Source organism: Cervus canadensis, chromosome 8 (assembly GCF_019320065.1).
Source record: "Cervus canadensis isolate Bull #8, Minnesota chromosome 8, ASM1932006v1, whole genome shotgun sequence".
Taxonomy (NCBI): Eukaryota; Metazoa; Chordata; class Mammalia; order Artiodactyla; family Cervidae; genus Cervus; species Cervus canadensis.
The window spans coordinates 83039848-83056693 of record NC_057393.1 but is presented as its reverse complement, the minus strand read 5'-3'; the positions used below and the strand labels follow the sequence as shown (position 1 = coordinate 83056693).

Genomic DNA, 16846 nt, shown 5'->3' with positions numbered 1-16846 from the left:
AGAAGTCTTTATTATTCAACAATACTCTAATATAGCCTTGTCAGCATGTTAGCATGTTAGGTCTTAGACTTGTAAACTTTACATATTATAGCTATAGCTTGGTTTTAGACATTAACATGATGTACTGAAGAAAATAGGGGATTTTGATCAGAAAACCTGTATGTAAGTCCCCTCTTTGTAACTGAACCAGTTGAATGATCTGGACAAGGGACTTAACTTCTCTTGAGCATTATTTATTTTATTTTTTTCATTTTGAAACTAGATTAAAATAACTACTAACTTTAGACATCTATTGTATATATAAAATCTCAGATGATGATATTAAAGTGCTTTGTAAACTATAATCGTACCACTTTCAAGTCTAAGGTATTCTTAGTCTTATTTGTACAGCTTATATTTAGATGAATCAAATTATATACAGACTAAACTAGGGCAGTTAGCTATTTAAAGTACATGCACCATGAAGCCTTTAAAATCTAGGCATTTTCACATCAAAGCAGAAGTGGTATAATTCAAGTATTTACTTAAAAAAAAAACTTTTATTATCTTTTGGCCATATCATGGGGCATGCGGGATCTTTGTTACCCAACCAGGGATCAACCTGTGCCCCCTGCAGTGATAGCATGGAGTCTTAACCACTGAACTGTCTGGGAAGTCCCAAGTATTGACCATTTGATGTATCAATTATACCATTGTGGATTTTCCTAGAGAAAAAGAGACCTGACAGCATATATACAGTGGTCTTTTGTATATGGACATATTAATCTCTTATTTTTTTCTTTCACCCTATCTTTACATTATGTTTTTCTGTGTTCTGGGAGACACCAACTGATGATCAAAATGTTTTTCCTGCATTTAGTTCAAAAAATTGTTCATGGCCTAACTTAAGAATGAAGTGAGACAGAAGTGAAAGTTGAGTTTAGCAAAGAAATACTTGGGCTTGTGTCAAGTAGCAAAAAAATATAGAAAGAAATACATTAACCTGAAACATGTCAGGAAGGTGCGATTAGTGATAAGAAGGAAGCATTAAAAAAAAAACAGGTGACAAAACTCTTGTCCTGATGGTGGTAATTATGGGGAGCTGAGTTTGATAAGCAATGGAATATTTATTCCAATGTGGCTGCCAGATTATAATTATATCTCTAAAAATTCATCTCTAGTTCAGAAATTTTTCTGATGTATAAAATGAGGATTCCCCAAATTTAGACTTCTATATTTACTTTATCTTTTACCTACTTTAAAATATTTTCTATACATTGAAGCACACTAAGAATTAAAGAGATGAGTCATGCTTTTATGCTTCATATATGCTTTTGCAGGTGTTAAAACCACTTCATTTTATCTTAGAAAAAAGTAGGATTTTAAGAAGGGGAACAAGTCATATTCCCAGCATAACAGTAGTTCTGGTATACCTGTGAAATACTTTATGGAAAAAATAGTAAGTAAAATAGCATCTGTTTTATATATAGGGCTTCCCAGCTGGCTCAGTGGTAAAGAATCCACCTGCCAGTGCAGGAGGCATGGTTTCAGTCCCTGGGTAGAGAAGATGTCCTGGAGAAGAGAATGGCAATCCACTCCTGTATTCTTCTCTGGGAAATCCCATGGACAGAGGAGCCTGGCCTGCTGCAGTCCATAGGATCACAAAGAGTTGGACACAATTTAGCAACTAAACAGCAACAGTTTTATATGTAGTCTTCCCTTTTGACTTCTGAAATGCTTGCTAGTAATTATAAGTTGGTATATTTTGGAACAAATAAGTTCTTGTATTTTGGAAAATCAGTTAGGACTGGCTAAGACCCAGGCAGGTTGACACGGTATAAGGACCCCATGTGCCATTTTCAGGGACACATTGTTAACTAACAAAATACTCCTTTTAATGCCTCCATTTTCCCTCACTTTTGCTAAGTGGAAATTCTGACTGTCTAACTGCCTAATTTTAAGGTGATTAGAGAATACTCAACTTCTACTATTATAGCCTATTTAAGGCTTTCAGTTATTTTTAGAGGAAGTGGAATCTGGTAACCATAACTCCCCACAGGAATAGCAATGGTGACACAGGAGTTCTTAACGGCTTTCTTTTTCCATGTGAAAATAAATCAAATGCCTTAATGACATTCATTTTGTGCATTCATTCAGTAAATATTTGCTGTGTGTGAAGCATTCTCTTAGGCTTTGAGGATAGAAAAATGAAGATTTTTTTACCTCTTTACTACTCCCAACCTAAGCCAATCTACAGGTATCTTTCACCTGTATGTCTCTCAGAACATACTAACCCTGCTTTCAGAACTGCCTTTCTGAACTGAGTTTCAAAACCATCATATCTCTCGCCTCCCCTCCAAAAAACAAGACAAAGCAAAAAATGATCTTAAAACTGAATATACTCTTGTGTAGCCAGTGGCTTCCCGTTTCTCTAGAATTAAGATCAGAATTCTTAATCTGGCCATTTAATCTGGTTAGTGTTTCATAGTCTGCCCCCGTGTACCCCTCCATCCCTGTTTCCCAGAGAATTCTTGCTTCCTCACGATGCCTCAGCTTAAGTGGTCTTCTCTCTGCTTCTTGAAAGTGTCATTTTCATATCTGCCCAGGCCATTTGCACCATCCGTGATTACTGACTGTAATGGGATCCTATATATGCCCCGCTCCAGTCCCTCACACCTTTCAGATTTCAACAAGTAGCTTTCTCTCTGGAAGATCATAGCTGACCTCTCTGATTATACTCTCTCTACTATTATAACATTCTCTTAGCTCTATGTACTTTTCCTTCCTCTCACTGGTGAGTTACTAGATTAACTTCTCTCTCTGGTGCAACATTCAGCTCTTTGAAGGCTTGCTTTTGTATCCTCAGAGCCCAGGAGGAAGTCTGGCACATAGTGGCTGTTTTATAAACATCTTATGACAGAATGAATCAACCAACAAGGTCTTACCTTTAAGAAGGCTACAGTCTAAAGAGTAGATAAGTAAGCAGATGCTTTTAGCAATGAGATAAGTGCTATCGGTTTGGAATTTTCTTACAATCACAAATAGCCCAAACTTTACATTTTTTCCACTTGAGATTAAGAAAAATATAGTCTCCACTTATCTCACAATTGATGAGAATCACATTTTAAAAAAATTCTTGAAGCCTTCCACTTAGAGCACTTACATTGAAAAAGAAGTAACACTATAACTAACGACCCTTAAACAACAAGATCATTAAACTCTACCAACAATGATCTATTCAGTTCAAGTAACTATTCCAGAAGGCTGGCAAAAAATAGTTATCATTTAGAGGCTTTGTCTACTTTCCTGTTTTCTGCTGAGTTTTTAACATGTTAGCAAGACAGTTAGTCCAGAGAGCCCTAAGCTTTACTGGAGAATTTCCAGCTTTGTTGACAAACAGGTTTCTAGGAATGCCTGGAGTAAAGCAAGCATTCTGCAGCATGATCAGCATATTTCTCATCAGCAATATTTCTTCTGGTTGACCTCAATAACCCTAGAATGCAACATTTTCACATCATTAATACAGATACAATGTTAGCTTAAGAAATATTGGACAAGTATTATCACATGTTTAAATGAAACAACAGGTTTTGTTAAAATACTTGTTTTCTCCCCCTAACTGAGAATGACTGATTTAAATTAGTGCCGAAATCTTGATATTGTTTTTAAAAGAGTTTTGATAGTAAATAGAGTAATGCAGTGAATTCTATCCATTGGTATCTCTCTCTAATTAAAAAATTAGTGGATTAAGTTTATGTCGATTCCTCTGTGAGCCCCCCACCCCAAACCCTGTTCATGTATTTAAATGAAGAGTTTTCTTGTATCAGGAGATATTAGGAGATATTATAGTCATCCCTCCATATCTGCAGGCTCTGCATCCATGAATTCCACCAATCAGGGATCGAAAATACTCGAAAAAAATAATTCCAGAACGTTCCAAAAAGTAGCACTTGAATTCACCATACCTCAACAAATTTGTGCATAACTTTTACATTGTATTCTGTATTGTTAGCAACCTAGAGATGATTTAATGTATAAAGGAGGATGCATGTACGTTATTTGCAAATACTATGCTATTTTATACAAGGGACTCAAGCATCCTTGGGTTTTGGTGTTGGGGGAGGGTCTTGGGACGAGTCCCCTGCAGATACTGAGGAACAACTGTTAGTGTTTGTAGTCCCTAAAAAGGTTCAGATTGTGTATGTGTTTGTTTAATAGGATAACATATAATGAAATGAAAGTCATTTGAAGCACTAAGAATCCCTGAGTATAGTGCCTCTGGGGAGAACTAAGTATGTCATTATGCTAATAATTTAATGGTTTAAATTCAATTTTAAAAGTAGCACAATCTGCTACTTTTAGAAGAGTTCTGTTTTCTGTTGGAATATAATTGGTTGACAATATTGTGCTAGTTTCATGTCTGCAGCAAAGTGATTCAGTTACATATACATCTATTCTTTTTAAAATTATTTTCTCATTTAGGTTGTTAGAGAATATTAAGCAGAGTTCCCTGTACTATAGTAGGTCATTGTTGGTTATCTATTTGAATATATAGCAAGTTTCCTTTATACATTAGGAAATTCTTGCTTTTCTCATACATACTGTCCTAAAACTATAGAATCTTTCAGTCACATTAAGACCTTAAGGATCCTCTTAATGATGAATGGTGGTTTAGTCACTAAGTTGTGTCTGACTCCTGTGACTGAAAGATTGTATAGTTTTAGGACAGTATATATGAGAAAAGCAAGAGTTTCGATGTATGAAGGAAACTTGCTGTATAGAAAATAGCCTAATTCTTATAGAGGGTAAATATCAGACTCAGACATTTCTTTTTTTTTTTTTTAAATTTTTTTTATTAGTTGGAGGCTAATTACTTCACAACATTTCAGTGGGTTTTGTCATACATTGATACGAATCAGCCATAGAGTTACACGTATTCCCCATCCCGATCCCCCCTCCCACCTCCCTCTCCACCCAGTTCCTCTGGGTCTTCCCAGTGCACCAGGCCATGAACATAATATCAGAAGATAGATAGATAGATACTTCTTTCATTTCAATATGTCACTCTGAGAGGATTTCCTGACTTTGAGCAAAAGAATAGCATGTGTAATATATATTCTCAGTTTAACTGAAATTTTTCGCTAAGTTAGGGACTTAGTAATTTTATTCTTTTCAATATCACAGACTTCAGAAGTAATAAAATCTTCAGCATGCTTCAGTTTCAACCTACTCATAATTTGGAGAGAATTTTTTTCTTTTAGCATAATTTTATTTCATCTTATTAATAAAGATTTTTCTAAGGTTAATCATCTCTTCAGAGAAGATAGTATAATGAGATATTGTATCAGGAGCCATGTTAGGAAAGTAAACAAGAATAACTGTTAGAACATTAGAATAACTGTTGACTGTTTACCCAGGAGAAAGTCAACATTCTGAGAATTCTCAGTATATCAGTTTTTAAAACAGCAGCAGTTACATGTATCAAATTTTGGATACCATTGAAAGCTCCTGAACTGTAGAAACCTTATATTTAAAACCACAAAATAGTTTGAGATTAAAATGCAAAAAGGATATTTTGACTTTTAACAGCTTTAACTTTGTTATTACTATTATTTAGGGAGCTGTATTATTTTATGAGTTGCTAACAATGTTTTTAAAAACCTTATGCTTGCTGTATGTTGTCATTAGATTCTATGAGCTGTAATTTTAATTTTGTACCTTTGTATCTTTGATGTTACACACACACACACACATGCAAACACAATCTTAAAGATAATGGGTAATCCGTAAGTGTTGTCCTAAGTGTTTAGAAGTATGCGAGTTATGTTTGAAGTCAGAGGAAGTAGCTTGAACTTTGAAAAAACACGAGTTGAAAGTATCAGACTTTTGGTTTTTATACTACGTAGAGCAGTTAAGAAATTGCATACAGTTAAGTACATGAAAATACAGTCATCACCTTAAAATTTTAACATCTTACTGTGCTCTGAACTAGCCCTTCTGGTTCTTACTAATAGTGTGATTGACAGTCCTGATGGTGATCAAGATCTCCTTCAGAAAGACAATATCCAGGTTGCTATTTTATGTAAAAGTCTTTCTACATGCTTTGTCTCTTCATGCTTAACCATCAGTTTAGGCATCTATATATGCCAATGAAATTGATTCTTTTGCTTGGTCCGTACATTATAACACTAAAGTTCAGTTAATATTTTCTTTCATTCCTTAGGGTCTTTTCCCCACCTTTTTTACAGAGGGCTGTTTCCATTTAAAGTTGTACTCTATCTGATTTGGAGTGTCCGAAAATGTGTATCCTGCTTGAGCTTATAGTTTTGTGGCTTTGATAATCACAGAAATCTCATATTCACCGTACAAATGTTCACTTGACCCGCAGAACTTGTCTAGCTGCTGGTGCCCTTTCTTACTCTTCATACTCACATCCCACTGCCACCCCGCAGATGCTAACTGGGCTCCTGCTATATGTCAGGTGCTATTCTAGGTGCTGGGCTCCATCAGGGCACAGAGCAGACAAAAATCACACCTCACGAGCTTGTACAAATAGGAGTTTCAAATGCCCTGAGCCTCCTTTTGGAAGAGGCATTGCCAGGCTCATCTTTACAAAGTACAGATACTGATCATCTGTCTGTATAAAGGGACAGTATAACTGTGAGTTTTAGGAAGAGAGTTAGAGGCCAGCCTCTCTGAATTGGTGCTGACTTTGGTTGCATGAGATTCATGGGCATCGCTTTGTATCCCCTCTCCCTCCTGGGCCTTCCCTCTGTCATTTTCTGTGCTGCATCCTCCTTATTGTTTTTACTTCCAAACATTAGAGGTTATTGGACCTTTCTGCTTCTATATTTATGTTCATGCTAACTAATTTCAATCAGCCCCATGATTCAAAGAAGTGTCTATATGCTTAGAAGACCCAGATTTACAGCTCCAACTTAGATCTCATCTCTGCACTCTGGATTTTTGTATCAGTTGCCTATTCCATATCTCAACCTGAGATGAATAGGCCCATTGCACTTCACCTGTTGAAAGCAGAATGCCCAGCTCCCACCCCTCCCCTCCCCTTGCATTCTCTGACCCCCACCCCGTGCTCTCTGCACACCGTTGAATCCTACCACCATTCACCTAATTGCTCAGACAGTTGCTCACCGAAACAGTTGCGGAGTTATCCTTGTCTCCTTTCCCTCTCACCAACATGCAACACATAAGCAAAAACTGAACATACATTCTTAATTGCTTCACCAATAATATCCTAGGCCATATTTACCATCTTCAATCCGCTGGTTCTAGACTACTGCGAGGGTTTCCTAACTCACTTTTACTCTTGCCCTCCCAGATTGGCAGACTGGAATTAATCCTCTTAATGTATAAATTGGCTCACATTCTGTTCAAAATGTCTTCCTTTTGCACTTAAAAAAAAAAAAAGTCCAAAGCGCTTGCTCTGGTTGTGACACGCTAGAACCTGATTCCCTTGTCTCCACCATATATTCTCCTTCTTTCTCCTGAATTTGTCCACAGCAGCCATCTTGACTTCCTTGCCAGGATCACTGGGTTCCTTTTCTGCCCCAGAGCCTTTGCACATCTGTTTGTACCACCTGGACTCTTCTCCCAGATATGTGCATGGTTTGTCCTTTCACTTCATTTAAGTCTCTGCTCAAATGCCACCTTCTTGGGGAGGACCCAATGACCAGTCCCCCTGTTACTCTATGCAGTTGCTCTAATCCCCATTCCCTGCTATATATACTTTTACTGTTTCTGGATATTATGTAACATATTGATTTTTGGGGGCTTCATAGTTCATTATGTGTCCCCCATTAAAATGCAAGTACCATACTCTAGCTTATTATTGGAAGTTTGAGAGTACCTGGTATTTATCGTGTATTTATTGAGTGAATGAATGATCAAATGAATAATACTTCTCAGGACTATAGTAGAAGCCCTAGTACTGCCACCAGTCAATAGGCAGGGGCATGACAAATTCTGCCTTTCTACTGATTTTGTCTTCATTGTTATTGGCAGTTCTGAGATTCAAAGCGTGAGATTAATGGAACATTTACTGAAAGAACTCAAGAGTCTCAGCAATGAATACCTAATTTATTTTTTTGTGTTTGTGTTATACCACTAAACTGGAATACCCACATACTAAGGAGATTATTAATTTCCATGTATGTTTAATTCATTCATTTTAGGGTACTATTGTGTATAAAGAATGTAGTATATGCAAATGTTTTAAAAACTCACATTTAAATAAGAGTTGTTAACCTAAGGACCAGGAAATTATTGTATATATTACACATAGGAAAGCATGAAATGAAGAAGTGATGAGTGTCAGACTATATTGTGAGTGGTCACTTTGTTACTTTGGATTCATATTTTCTTTATTGTATCCTTATCATAAAGTAAAATATATGTATTATATGATTCATATTTCTGTACTTAGTGGTGAAATATTCCTATCAAAATGGTTGAGTTTCATCTTATTTTTCAAGAGGAGTTGCCCCATTTCAGATATCTCATAAGTAATGTTTAACTTCTTCAGCCTCTGATATTTTCTTACATGATGGTTTGGTACTTCTTTTTCACCAAAGACCAACCACATTCAGGCATGTTAGTTCATGTGAATGCAGTTAAATTCAGGCAAAATATTTCATCGTAATGCAGTTGAATGCAATAAGAAAGCAGACACACTTGGGGTAATTAAAAGGGAATTAAATTTATTAGAATTTAACTCACCTCATTTGACAGAAGATATCAGCTGACTTAAAAAGTTGACGTACAATATGATTTACAAATAACGTGAGCTGGTGTGGGGAGGGGGATATGTTTGGTGCATCCAGTTAAAATTCTTTGGATGGTGCAGTGCTTTGAATGCTTCTTGAGTATGTCAGCTATTTGATGAGACATGCTTTATTGCTTTTCTACTTACATTTGCATAACCACTTTTAAGCAGAAAAACTGCATGATTTTAAACTTGATTATCAAAAAGTCCCTTGAATTGAGTTATCCTTATTGAGTTATGCCTTGACTAATTTTTGGAACACAAGCGTTGTTAACAGAAAGACATTGAGAAATTCTCAGAGCAGTTTATACAGCTATTTGTTTCCTCTTTAGGGAATGATGCAACATCAATTGTCAACTGTCTTCATATTTTGGGTCAGACTTTGGATGCAAGGTAAATGGATATGTTTTTATCTCAGTCAATGAGTGTAAAAATGATGTATAGGAATGTGAAGAAAAAGCTAGTGTCTTCTTTGGAATTGTAATGAAGACTTCAGGTGAAAAAGAAAATATTTTATAAATTAATAATACAAGTAAATAAGTGTTAGTTGCTCAGTCGTGCCCGACTCTGTGACCCCATGGACTGCAGCCCACCAGGCTCCTCTGTCCATGAGATTTTCCAGGCAAGGATACTGGAGTGGGTCGCCATTTCCTTCTCCAGAGGATCTTCCCAACCCAGGTATCGAACCCAGGTCTCCTGCACTGCAGGCAGATTCTTTACCAACTGAGCTACAAGGAAAGCCCAATAATACAAGAGCATTATATTATTTTTATATTTAATCAGATACAGATTGTTTAAATTTCAAGTAATTTCTGTAGTGGCTAGGTATATAATTGAGAGTTGCATTGGGACTGTATCATGTAGTTGTACTCCATTTTGTTATAATATTTAGTTTTATAGGAAACATGAGGGTTTTAGTCTTATTTTACAGTTGAGTAAAGTGAAGCTCAAGATTCCATAATAAGTGTGGAAGTAGGCCAATTTCCAAGTCCGTGCACTTTCTACCCTGCCCTCATATCACCATGACCAGAAATCCAAATACAAAACCAATTTGGTTAGCTTGATTCAGCCTTTAAGCCATTCATTTAATTCATTAATTATCCAGGATATATCTAAACAAAAGTTCCTAAAATTCTTCCACAGAGAATATTCAGTGATACCTTGAATTATTCATTTTAATGTTTAAAATTTTGAAATGTTTATTATAATAAATGAAGGAAGAAGATACAATTATGCACCTTGATTTTCTACACAAAATAGCGGCTTTTAGCGTGTCACTTTGATACAGAGTTCAGTCTTCAGAGACTTATTTAGAAAAAAATGATTTTTTACCGTTAAAAGTAAAAAAAAAAAAAAGTCTGTATCAGTTGGTAACTTGGTTTAACTGGCATTAAATGTTTCTTTCACACCCATTGCCTCACAAAACAGTCTAGTTTTGTTGGATTTGAGATGAACTAAACTGGCTCAGGACCTAAGTTTTGTTAGTCATGAAATAAGTATTCTCAAAATTTGAGACCACAGTTTTAAAGCATAAAGCAATAGAACTTTGGAAGCCATTTGGGATTTCTCTGACAGTCCAGAGGTTGACTCGGAGCTCCCAACATAGAGGGCAGGTTTGGGGTTTGATCCCTGGTTGGGGGACTAAGGTTCCTCATTTGTGCGACCACAGGGAGGGTGGGGAGAGTAGGAAAGATGTTAAAAAACAAAAAAGAACTACTCTTTGCTTCAAGATCCTAATTAAGTTGACTCTAAAGGCATTTAGGAAAGGTTATGCATTTATGGAGTGATATTACTATAACTTCAAGTATATAGGAAAAAAAATTACTTGAAAGTGGATTAAAATTAAAAAGAATTCATTTGAATCAGTTCTAATGAGATGGATGAAACTGGAGCCCATTATACAGAGTGAAGTAAGCCAGAAAGATAAAGACCAATACAGTATACTAACACATATATATGGAATTTAGAAAGATGGTAACGATAATCCTATATGCAAAACAGAAAAAGAGACACAGATGTACAGAACAGACTTTGGGACTCTGTGGGAGAAGGCGAGGGTGGGATGTTTCGAGAGAACAGCATCGAAACATGTATATTATCTAGGGTGAAACAGATCACCAGCCCAGGTTGGATGCATGAGACAAGTGCTTGGGCCTGGTGCACTGGGAAGACCCAGAGGAATCGGGTGGAGACGGAGGTGGGAGGGGGGATCGGGATGGGGAACACATGTAAATCCATGGCTGATTCATGTCAATGTATGACAAAAACCACTACAATATTGTAAAGTAATTAGCCTCCAACTAATAAAAATAAATGGAAAATTAAAAGTGGATTAAAAAAATTAAGTTGACTGAATATCGTCATGAACAAATAAACATGATTTACAAGCATGTTTTATTTGTATTTCATGTGCTCCTACCCTTCTTTCCTCCCTAGGACTGTGATGAAGACTGGCCTGGAGAGTGTTAAAAGTGCACTCAGAGCTTTCCTGGACAATGCCGCAGAGGATCTGGAGAAGACAATGGAGAATCTTAAGCAGGGCCAGTTCACCCACACCCGAAACCAGCCCAAAGGTGTTACTCAGATTATCAATTATACCACGGTGGCACTCTTGCCAATGCTGTCATCATTATTTGAGCATATTGGCCAGCATCAATTCGGAGAAGATCTAATATGTATGTAAATCTATTAGAGTTTCATTATCTAAATAGTACAATCAGAACTTGTAACAGCCACGTCATAGAGATTACTCAAACACTGCCTACAGTAAATTTTTTTTTTTTTTGGCAGAACACTTTAGGTTGACATTTGAGTTTCAAAACCATTATTATAGAGATTGATCGTGAATTCACAGGAGGGACCAGTAAGGTAGTGGTTATAGATAGTCACTCCCACACTGTTGACATGCAAGTTCCAAATTATACTCTTTCTATGTTGTCTCTTTCCATGGAAAGTTTCTAATGCAGTTTCACTATAGGACATGCAGCATTAAGTGTTTTCAAATTATTTCTGAGTTGATGCAAATTGTTTCTGCAAGCTATCCTACCAAAATGTGAAGACTGCTGAGACAAAGTCTGTGTCTAAATAACTGATCTACTAGGGTGGCTCCAATGTCTGTGGTTTATAGATTTCGGTCTGTTTTCATAGGGGAGTTCATCTGCTGTTTTTGTCTGGAATTCTGTAGTTATTAAAAAATATCCACAGAATGCCCAAGCTTGAGTGGAAAGAGAACCACATGACCCAGGCTTCTTCCCTTCTGCCTATATGAACATGAAAGAAGATAAAAGCCTGTTATCTAGCAGTCAAGTGGGTCTTGCCCACAGACCCACCCACTCAGACTCTCAAATGGTGTAGGTCTCCCAGGTAAAGTAAAGTTCTGTAAAAACCATGGTGGTAATCAGAGAATGACACAGAGACTAGTTTCAAAATATTGACACTACTTGAACCAGTGGGAACATTACTTCCCGTCCCATATTGACATAGAAACAAGTATGGGAGAGAAGAATGATTTCTTCATTCATACGGTGTGTCCTCCAGAAAGTGGTAACAGAGTTGGCGTTAGAAATCCAAGGTTCTTATATTTCTTTGCCTGTTGAGCATGTTTATTGAATCGGAGATCATCTTAGAAGTTTTATTTTCTAGCTTTAGAAACTACACGAGTAACTTTCTTATGCTTTGAATTCCAGGTTGTTTCAGAAATAAATGATACAGCCCATTCTCCAGCATTCTCATTCTTGTTCATTTGAGAGTTAAAATAAAAGATACTGTCTTTATATACCTTTGAAACAGGAGTCAAAATGGACCTGTCCTCCCAGATATTCTTGTGCTTAGTTTTATTCTTGAAGAAATCCTTATTCTTATGCCTAAAGAAAAATGATAAATTGTTCCTGATAATATTCTGTCTGTATAATCAGAGCATGACTCTTTAGAATGCTTTCAGCTCCTTCAAGAAAAGAGTTTTATTTGAGAAAAAAGTTTTAAATTTAATTTAAATATAATTTAAAAATTTTGTATTTTAAAATATAATTATGAATTTGAATATAATTTTATATGTTCTTATATTTTGTCAAATATTACAGTATTAGTATGTCTTTGATATAGAATTTTGTTTTTAGCCTAAACTTTCTCAGGCCAGTGTATTGATAACAAGTATTTTAAATGAAATTCTCTTTTTCCTTAGTGGAAGATGTACAGGTGTCATGTTATAGAATTCTGACTAGCTTGTATGCTTTGGGAACCAGCAAGAGTATTTATGTGGAAAGGTAAGATTTTAAGAGCTTAACGTCTTACTAATAGTTTTTTTAGATGTTATAATTATTCACTTCAAGGATTTCACTTTATAACTTTTTCCTTAGTTATAAACTAAACAACCAGATTGATATGTTGAATTCCTTGGGAAGAATTAGCCAATCTTTAAGCTAAATGCTAAATTTGATTGATATGATGTTTACTGATATAACAAATGCCAATTTATGAATGAAAAATGTAAAGCAATAATGGTAAAGACCATATTTAATATAAAGTTTAAACTTTACAGCATTAATGAATCTTATAAAAGATTAAATATGGGTAGTTATTAAAGCAGTTTAATTTTTTCATAAGTTCTTAAGTTCAAGAGGGGAGGATTTGCAGGGTCGGAGGATGTGGACAGATCAAGTAAGATAAGCTGTCCCCACTGAACTGAAAAAAAGGGATCACTGGTAACTTCATTAAAAAATTTCTATGGAAGAGAGACGAAAAAGAAGGCTTTTTTTAACAGTTAAAATAAATAAAAAGACATGCTAATAAAAGACCAATAAATGAAGTAAATAAATCAAACAATATTCTGAGAGAGGAACATTGAATAGATGTAAATTATTCTCAAATTAATCTTAATTATAATACAATTTCAAGTAGATATTTGCTTTTTTACTGAACTTGAAAAAATAATTCAGAAGTTCATTAGGAAGAATAAATGCATGAGACTAGCCCATACAATTTTGAGAGAGAAAAATAAAAGAATAAATGTGTATGCATGTGGTCTACCAAATATTAAAACTTTTTTAAAATGGTAAAGTTGCAGTTACCAAGATATAGGAAACTAGATCAATGGAAAAAAAATAATTGATTTTTTCTAAATATTTTGGAAGTTTTATCTGCATTTTAAGTCAGTCTTTTTAAAAATAATTTTATGTGGCTCTAAAATATATTTTATCTTAAGGAAGTGTCATAATATATCAAAACATTCCTTCATTTTTGACATGTAGCCCTTTTTCTCTTTTTCATTATCGTAAATAATGCTGAATCAGTGTCCCCAGTTTTCTGTGTGTATTTTCTTTTTATCAGAATTTGGAGATCTGGGTTAAAAAGTATGCATATATTAATGGTTTATGATACACATTTTGCTATCTTTTAAAAAACTGATTCAATTTATACTATAAAGTTTGCAAGAGGATTCTTACTTCCTCACATGTTTCTCATTTCTGATTATTCTTTTTTACTATTTATAAATTTAATAGTTAAAATGGGGTATCATTTTTATTTTCAGATGCATTTCTCTGATTACTCGATATGGGTACTTTGTTATGTTTACTTTGCCATTTTTATTTGTTTGATAAATTACCTTTTCTCATTTTTTGTCCATTTTTCTATTAGTTTGTTGTCTTACTCATTAGTAATAACCTTCCTATTTATTATTAACCTCTTGTCTGTTATTTCTCCTTGTTTTTATGATTTTTCACATTTTTATACCTTTATAGTGCTTATATATAAAACATAATGTGCAGATAGTTTTTATGTCATGAGAGTTATGAACTTTTATATAGTCAGATCTACCAATTATGTCATGTCTGTCTTCCTCTTAGTTTCATGATTTTAAAAAGTTTATACTATACCTTAACAGCTAGAAATTAAAATATTTGATCTCCTAGGTTTTTCATGTTTTCATTTGTCTAGATTTACTTTTTAATTCTTTTGTTCATTCACTAAATATTTACTAAATGTCAGATTCTGGGATACAACAGTGAACAGATAGATCCCTGCTCTCAAAGAGTTTATGTCAAGTGGAAGAGACAAAACAGAACAACTAAACTGATAAATGTTAGAGTGGCAAGTTATTGTGTGTGAATAGCACACAATACAGAGAATTACATGAGGTAGTCAGGAATGTATTTTTTAAAACATGGTTTTTTGGACTCAAAACTTTCTTTACTCACTCAGTGGGAGACAAGTAGAAGGTAAGGCTAGGTTTGTGTCTAATAACTTTTGTTGTCTCAGTGAAGTATGATTTGAGTCTTTAGCCAAATCATAGTTGAAAAAACAAGCGTGAGAAGCCTGAGGAAGGCAGAGAATGTCTGAAATCGTTTGTTGTTCTTCAGTTGCTAAGTTGTGTCTAACTCATTGCGACCCCATGGACTGCAGCACACCAGGCTTCTCTGTCCTTCACTATCTCCCGGAGTTTGTTCAAATTCATGTCCATTGAGTTGGTGATGGTGTCTAACCATCTAATCCTCTGTTGCCCTCTTCTGAAATGATTCTCTCAGGGCTAAGAAGAGAATTTACTAGAAATGCATCTGAATTTCATGTTTCTGTTTGGTGTTATGTAGAATTTAAATTCAATTTTTAAATCATCCACTGTGTCTAACATAATGATTTATTAAATGTTTCTTTTATTCACTGATTTAAAATAAATTCAATCATACACTAAATGTGATAGGTTATATTTCTAGAATGTGTTCTAGAATAGATATTTCTAGAATTCTGTTCTATTATTTGATTTTTTGAATGATAAGAGCAGTACCATTTAGCCTAACTTATTAGTATTTTGTAATTTATTTTAATATCTGGTAGTCAAAATTCTCTTATACCTCACAGTTACTGTTATTGTTTTTTGCTATTCTTGCCTGGATATTTTTGTTGATAAAAATCTGGATCATTCTCTTAGAGTCTAAAAAAAGATACATGTGCATTTTATTCAGTTAACTTCACAATTGTAAAGTGATTTTGGGAGAATATAAAAATAAAAATTTGAAGGTGAATAAAAGGTATTTTGAAAAAATGATGCTATACTAAAAAATGTAGTTATTTTTATACAAGTCATTTAAAAGAAACATTGCTATTTCCAGAAAACAACACAAATGATCAAAATTAATCTGAGAATTACTATTTGAATTGGTATTTTAAAGTGAATCATTAAATAATTCAGAAGAATTATTAATGAAATAAAAGGACTAGCCCAATATCCTGGTGGCTCAGATGGTAAAAAAATCTGCCTTCAATGCGGGAGACCAGTCTTCAGTCCCTGGGTTGGGAAGATCCCTGGAGAAGGGAACGGCAACCCACTCCAGTATTCTTGCATGGAGAATCCCATGGACATAGGAGCCTGGTGGACTACAGTCCGTGGGATTGCAGAGTCAGACACAACTGAACGACTACCGCTTTCATGCTTTGAATCAGATGTCAGGAAATAGATTACCTACCTTGGGGTCATACACGAAACATTTTAGGCTATTAAATTCTTAAAGTCTGTCTCATGATTTTAAAACATTTATTGAACCTATATCGTGTACCAGATATTTTGCCATTCTGTCCTCAATTTTAGGTAAGGAAAGAAAAACTTGAAAAGTATAAGTAATTTTCCTACAGTGAGTGACACAGCATTAGGAGTAAGATCAGGACTTGGATCTGTATGAATAAAAGCCTGTGCTCTTTGTAATTTCTTGATGGCTTATTTTTAGTAATGCAATGTTATTAAAAGTTTAAATTGAACTTTACCTTATTCAGTTTCTTTCCATGAAGGGATATTTTCTCCTAGCAGAGTATATATCTAGTCATTTTAATTAAAATATTAAATAATCAAGCATTATTTATTATTTTTTAGTAAGAAATTTAAAACTACCCAAGAGAATCATGTTATCTTGTCTTAACTTAATCCATTTTATTGACTTTTAAATTAAAAATATATACAAAGTCATTTAAAGAGTTCATAATTTCCTGAACTCTCATATTATTCTATATTTAATAAACATTTAAGGTGCCAGTAAAGCCTTGGATTAAGTAGAAAACTGAGGGAGAGAGAGAATTTTAATATATCAGTGGCAGGAGAAT

At 34.7% G+C, this 16846-nt stretch overlaps 1 protein-coding gene across 1 annotated transcript in view; it reads left to right on the top strand.

Moving 5' to 3' along the window:
- The window catches only part of RYR2 (ryanodine receptor 2), a 595071-nt gene that overhangs the window by 425851 nt on the left and 152374 nt on the right, over positions 1–16846 (top strand). The window contains exons 64-66 of the mRNA XM_043477303.1: positions 9094–9154; positions 11198–11436; positions 12942–13023. Coding sequence (XP_043333238.1) covers positions 9094–9154; positions 11198–11436; positions 12942–13023 — 382 coding nt within the window. The remainder of the gene's footprint in view (positions 1–9093; positions 9155–11197; positions 11437–12941; positions 13024–16846) is intronic.